Below are 6,006 nucleotides of genomic sequence, written 5' to 3' on the forward strand. Positions count from 1 at the left end.
AAAAAAAAAGACAAAAAAGGAAAAATTGCTCTGAAGGCTTCACCGGAGGCGGCTGAACGGGGCCGATCGTGACTTACCGGCGCCGGAGCAGCCGGTAACGGGACAGACGCGGGCACGGCCCGGGACCCCCGGCCCTCGCCCCCCGCCTCCTCCCTCCCCTTTATTTATTTTCTTTGAAGAGACTAGAATTTCCCGAGCGGGTCTGGGTGAAGGGAAATAACCGCTACTGTATCATGACATCAATGTGAAATGTCTTGTTCCCATCGTGCACTGATCATGAGTATTGTGTAAAGGATCTACTTGAGTGTGCAAGCAAGGAAAGAATCTACATGCTGCTATATGAATACTTTTAGAACAACAACAACAACAAAAAAAACCTACTAACCTACGGGGGGGGAAAGAAAAACCCTTCTTTATTCTTTCATTGTTGCTTTTACAGTGGTATTGCGCATGCAAACAGGAGCAGTCTGTGTCTTCAAAAAAAAAAAAAGGAAAAAAAACACATAAAAAAATAATCAAAAGAAAAACCTTAACGAGAGATGGCTGTAAAAATTACACCCATGCACAAAGACCCGACACCACCCCGATACCGCAGTCTGAGCTGGTGTTCCCTTATCAGGCCTGGGGACTGATAAGTTTTTTTTGGTTTGTATTTTTTCTTTTCTCCGTGTGCACAGTTCTAGTTTAGTTCTGGTCCATCGGGCGTTAAACTTGCAAACGAGAGGGAGAAATAACGTGCCATTTATTTTTATTTTTCACTTGAAGCTCTTCATCGCTGTACATTGGACCCTGCTAACGATACATGTGTACGTACGTTTTTTTAGTGCAATCTCTTCTGTAGATCTTTGTTGACCAAATTGGTGGGTATTGTTACTTATTAATTTATATTTGTCTCATTTTGTATGTATGTGTATAGTGTGTTTGTAAGTATGTGTGGTTTATAACCTGACCGACTGTGTCATGGGGCTCAGTGTGCCTGTAATTTAATCCCCTCCCCTTATTTTTATTTATTTTTGTACTGTGCTGATTAAATAAAAATGCACTGACCATCCATTACACGGCAGCGGTTCGTGGTGGAGTCTTTTCTGCAATCCCATGCCTCCGACGCCCCCTTCGCGGCGCTGGGAAATTGGATTTGCCCTGACAAAAGAGGAGTTTAACGCAGCCGCGGGTTTAATCGCGTTGCCGGCGCCGGAGTCACCCCTTCGCTGGGGGCTGGCGGAGGCGCTGGGAGGGCGTCGCGGGGCGAGGAGGAGCACCGCACCCAGCACGTGAGAGGTGAAAAATCGGGTTATTGGGACGCCAAAACTCCCCTTTCCATCTGTGCATCGTGAGCAGCACCTTCCCCCAGCCACCGCGCCCGTCAGAAACTGGCACTGCCATAGTGGGATGCAACTAATTGGTTTTTTAAAATTTATTACAGTGAATTATGTAAACAAAACCCCAGGACCGTTATAGTAGGTTGTTTTTCTTTTTTTCTGCTCTTTTACACATTAAAATATCAGCAATTAAAAAAAAAAAAAGGGTTCATTGCATTATCGCCCCAGGCTGAAAATCAAAATTCAATTTAGAAATAGTTAATTTATGGGAAAAACCAGGAATATATATATTTTATATATTTTTATATATATATATAAAACCAGAGCAGGAACAGATAATATATTTTATAAAGACACATTTCATCACATACAATATTGCCATCTTGTAGTATTAGAAATTTCCTAAACCTGCAATTTATTGCCGTCCATCATGATTCGATACAACCATTTCGTTGGAGGGATAGTGTATAAAAGTGCTGATTAAATCTCCTGCCTCTACCTTGCCTATGGGTTAGTGTTACGGGGGGCGGGGGACGTTCGGACTAGTAGATACAAAAAGCGAGAAGTGCAAATAGAAAGGCACAGCAACGACAAGGCTTTTCCTTCTGGTGCTTCCCCGGGAGGACACAAACAGGAGCTGGGGTGTGCCATGGCTTCAGCGTTGGCATTGCTCCTCCTGAGGAGCAGGTGCTGGGGTTAAACGAGGCGGTGGAGGGTCCTCGGTGGCCCCAAGCCGCCCGTGTGCGTGTGCTTGGCAAGGTCAGGAGCTGTCGCGTGGGTGGGACGTCGCCTCCGGGCTCCTGATGGCCCCAGCGGTGGTGGGTGACTTGTGTTTGCCAGCATCTGGAAGAGCTTCTTCCCGAGGACTCGGGGCAGACCCGATGCGCAGAGCCCTCCGGCGCAGGAGCCTGCTTGTGCATCCCAGAGCTGCTTACCGGGAGCAAGCGCCGGCGGCCGGGATGCGGCGCTGGGATGCTGGCGGGGGCTGGTCCGAGGCTGGGGACCACATGAAAGGGAGGGCTCCGGCATGGGGCCTCCCTGGCAAAGCACACAGGAGGGATTAAGCTTGTCCCACTTATGTGCAGAGCTAGAGCTTCTCTACACTCGAGGTACCCCTTAACCTCGAGTCTGGGTGGCGGTGGTGGGGTACAAACGCTGCAGTGACCTGTCCCTACTCCCCGCGTCCATGGCAGGGCTTTGGGAAGCCTTTCATTAACAGGTCATTAGGTGAAGAGCCTCTTCCAGGCTTTCCGATTCCTAAAATGCTCAATTAAACACGTGCTCCCTGTTCGCCGGCTGGGCTTGAGACAGACGGTCCCCAAGGTGGGGTCACCACGCAGACACCCCCCCCACCTCCCCCACCCCGCATCTAACGGGCTGGAAATCCTGACCTGACCAGCAGTGCCAGGACTCAGTACGTGTAAACCCAACAGCCCCACAACGTCACGTGGCCTCCTCCGCTCAAAAACCACAGCAGCAGCAGCCTGATACACAGTGGAAATAAAAAGCTTGTTAGTGTATATGGCCCTCCCGTAAACACCAAGCTCAAGGTTATCTGAGCTGGGCAGATGCGGGCGCCGCACATTGGGGAAACGTGATGCCACCAGACAAGGCAAGGTGATGCACAACGCCCCAACATCCAACACCCGCAGCCGGGAAGACCCAGGAAAACTCTCTGAAGGGAACAGCCTGGACATTGCGGTCGGGTTTGTGCTGCTGCCCCTCACCTGGCGCGGACGGACGAGCCTGGAGTTAGTGTTAAATAGTGCAAAGCGAGGGAGCCGCGGCCTCAGCCCCCAAGCTCCACGTGTTTCTAGAACAACCCACCGGCAGCGGGTCCTTTTAGCCCTCCCTGAACCTCATCGCTAGGACTAACATGAAGCCACGTGGATTATCTAAAAAATTGAGCAAGGCCACTTGGTCCAAATGGGCACCCACTGGATTTTTAGGTAACCAGAGAGGGTAATTAAGGCAAAAGCAATGCAGGATTAAAAAAATAAAACCTCTGCGCTGTGAATCCCACTCTCCTTTCTGCTGGTGGACCTCTCTCCAACCAAGGTGCCTTGATGGGTTAATGAACTCCAGGCAGTAAAGCAGCAAGTCTAGAGGTGCGTGTCCATGTACCATCCCAACTCCGTGCGTGCCGGCAGGGCTGGAAGAGTGTGGAGTGTCTCCCCGGCGTGGGAAGCCAGCCCTCCTTTCCAAACCTGGCTCCGGTTCCATCGGGATTTGGTCTTACAGGACCAGGCTCCCTGAGCCGGGTATCTTTGGTTCCTCCGGCGGAGGCTGCATAATATTGCAAAAATGACACACAAAAAAGAAGGGAATAGTGCAGAGGGTTTAAGCAATCAATGTGGGAAAGGGAGGAAAGGGTGTAAGTACCTATAAATGCTTTTTTTGGACTAATTCAGAAGCACTTTCCTGATACTCTGGCCTGTTTTTGTAAGATGGATACAGGTCACTGGCTATTTTAAGCCTTCGTTGCATGTGGTAGTAAAACCCTCTCCTGAATTTGGGTTTGCTAAACCTCTAGCTTTAGAGATCTTTTTAGGCGCATGACCAAGTCACAGCTGAGCATCTCTAAATTAATCCCCTCGAAAAGTCCAAGGCACGGGGAGGGCGATCAAAGACCCAGTCCGTCTTTCCTCCGCTCTCTCGCTCTCTCCTGGCTCGCTGCGCCAAGCGGAGGGGGATGCTAATTCCCCGGCACGCAGAGGATGAAACCGGAACGATGCTTGGTGAAATCCGGTTGGGACTGGTTAATCTTGGTTTCCACGGAGACGGTGCATTTCCGCCCGTGCAGGCTGCACTGGACCGGGTTGGTGACGCTGACTTGCAGGGCGCGTTTCTCACTGCAAAGGCAAGAGGGAAAAGAAGAGTCAGGCAGGAGGGATGGGATGCGCCTGGCGCCGTTGCTCAGACCTCGGTGCAAGGCAGGGAGCGGTGTTTTCGGGCCAGGACGCATCCTGCACCAAAGCCAAGCCTCAGCTCTAAGCCCAGCTTTCAGGCTCGGTCAAGCCCTGCTCCCGCACGTGAGGGTCTCCCACACGCGGGGAGACGTGCACCCAGGGACTTCGGCATCGGGGTCAGCGCCGATGGTGGAATATCGCTTCACAGGCAAAGCAAAGGCCAGGTTGCAAAAGGCCTGGGGTCTGCGGCCAGCTCGGCCACCCGCTCGCCGAATGACCTTGTGAGAAATCGCTCCCGTCTCTATCTTTAGCATAATGATGACGACATCCCTTGTTCTGAGCTCAGAGATTAAAAGTACAGCATGAAATAGATAAAAGAATCACAGGTAGGGTTTGCTGGGTTTTTTCCAATTCCCTCTCCAGGCAGGCAGGCCGACCGACCGACCGACCACCCATGCAGCCTCCTGGGGCTGGAGCGCCCTGAACGGAGGCAGCGGCTGGCTGGGCACAGGCGCTGGGACAAAACTGTCACTGCAAACCATTCCCCAGCTTTTTAACCCTTTAACCCAGCTTTGGGGCTAAAAATGGTTCTCACGCGTGAAATCAGGCGTTTCTGCCACCCAAATGAGTTTTGCCTTGGCTGTTTGGGTCACTGCCAGTGGGGGACATCAGGACAGCATGGCCAGATTGCTGTCCATCTCTGCTCCGGCCGAGACAGGGATGGCCAGCAAGGACGTCCCCCTTTGCTAAAGGCCATAAAAGCCGCTATTTTATATCACAATTAACTTTCCTTGTACCATAAGCAGAGAAATGCCCGGCTGCTCCCTTGGGCTGGGGATGGAGACGAGGTGCAGCCGCGCTGATGCACGAGCTCCAGCCACGAGCCCTTTGCACCAGCAAAGAGCGGGTGTCATGAAGCAGGAGCGTGAATTTGCAGGAGAAACGCCTGCAGCACATCCGTCCCCCCGAATCACCACCAGCCTGGGGAAGCGGGAGGAGATCCAGGGACTTGGCCTTTGGGAAATCCCTCCTGCGACCTCGCCCGCACTTCAAATTCCTGAATTTCTAGAATTTCTTAGTATAATATTGCGTGGTTTAAAGACTCAGTAGCATCAACTCCACCGCCCCCCTCGATGCTCTGAGTACACTGAGAAGACCTTGCTTTAGCCTTTACAGTATTGTCACTGACACAGTGCAAGTCCTTCCTGCAGCACTGGCTTTGTTTTTACTTCATTAAGACTGTTCAAGGTGTGTCACATCCCATAAGCGGCATTTTTAAGCTGCTTCCAAATAATTAAGATGTTTGTCGCTGCCATAAAAATGAACGGGTGTTCGGTTGGCGGGGTACTGGCAAGGCAGCAGCACACAAAGCCCTCACGTTGCCCCAGGTATTTAATACTTATTTACTCTTGCCTCAGTGAGTTGGGGCTAAAATCCCTGCTTAGTTTGCTATTTTTACCGTGTCTTAGCAGAACGAGCCACATAACGCAGAGGAGCCTCTCAGAGATCCCTGCCATCATGTGCTCGAAGAGCAGGTTTAGCATCAAGTGTCTGTAACAAGGATAGAAGTGCTAACGACTTTCCTTCTCCTCTCCCACAGCCCTCATCAAATTATAGATAAGAAGACAGAGGATTAATAGTCAAACTCTGTTGACCCTTTTGCACAGCAATAAGCAGCCCAAACCAGGGGAGAGGAATGTCAATAACCTGAATTTTGACCACAAGCAGGACCAATGCCTGGAAATCAGAAGGTCCGTGGCGGTGGCACCTTCAGCAGG

General features: G+C 51.1%; 1 protein-coding gene across 1 annotated transcript in view; it reads right to left on the reverse strand.

Moving 5' to 3' along the window:
- Window positions 1-1,952: 1,952 nt before the first annotated feature.
- Window positions 1,953-6,006, reverse strand: part of MYO1D (myosin ID) — a 163,684-nt gene continuing 159,630 nt past the window's right edge. The window contains exon 22 of the mRNA XM_009329974.1: window positions 1,953-4,171. Coding sequence (XP_009328249.1) covers window positions 4,015-4,171 — 157 coding nt within the window. The 3' untranslated portion in view covers window positions 1,953-4,014. The remainder of the gene's footprint in view (window positions 4,172-6,006) is intronic.

Source organism: Pygoscelis adeliae, unplaced genomic scaffold, assembly GCF_000699105.1.
Source record: "Pygoscelis adeliae isolate BGI_AS28 unplaced genomic scaffold, ASM69910v1 Scaffold718, whole genome shotgun sequence".
In the NCBI taxonomy this organism is placed as follows: Eukaryota; Metazoa; Chordata; class Aves; order Sphenisciformes; family Spheniscidae; genus Pygoscelis; species Pygoscelis adeliae.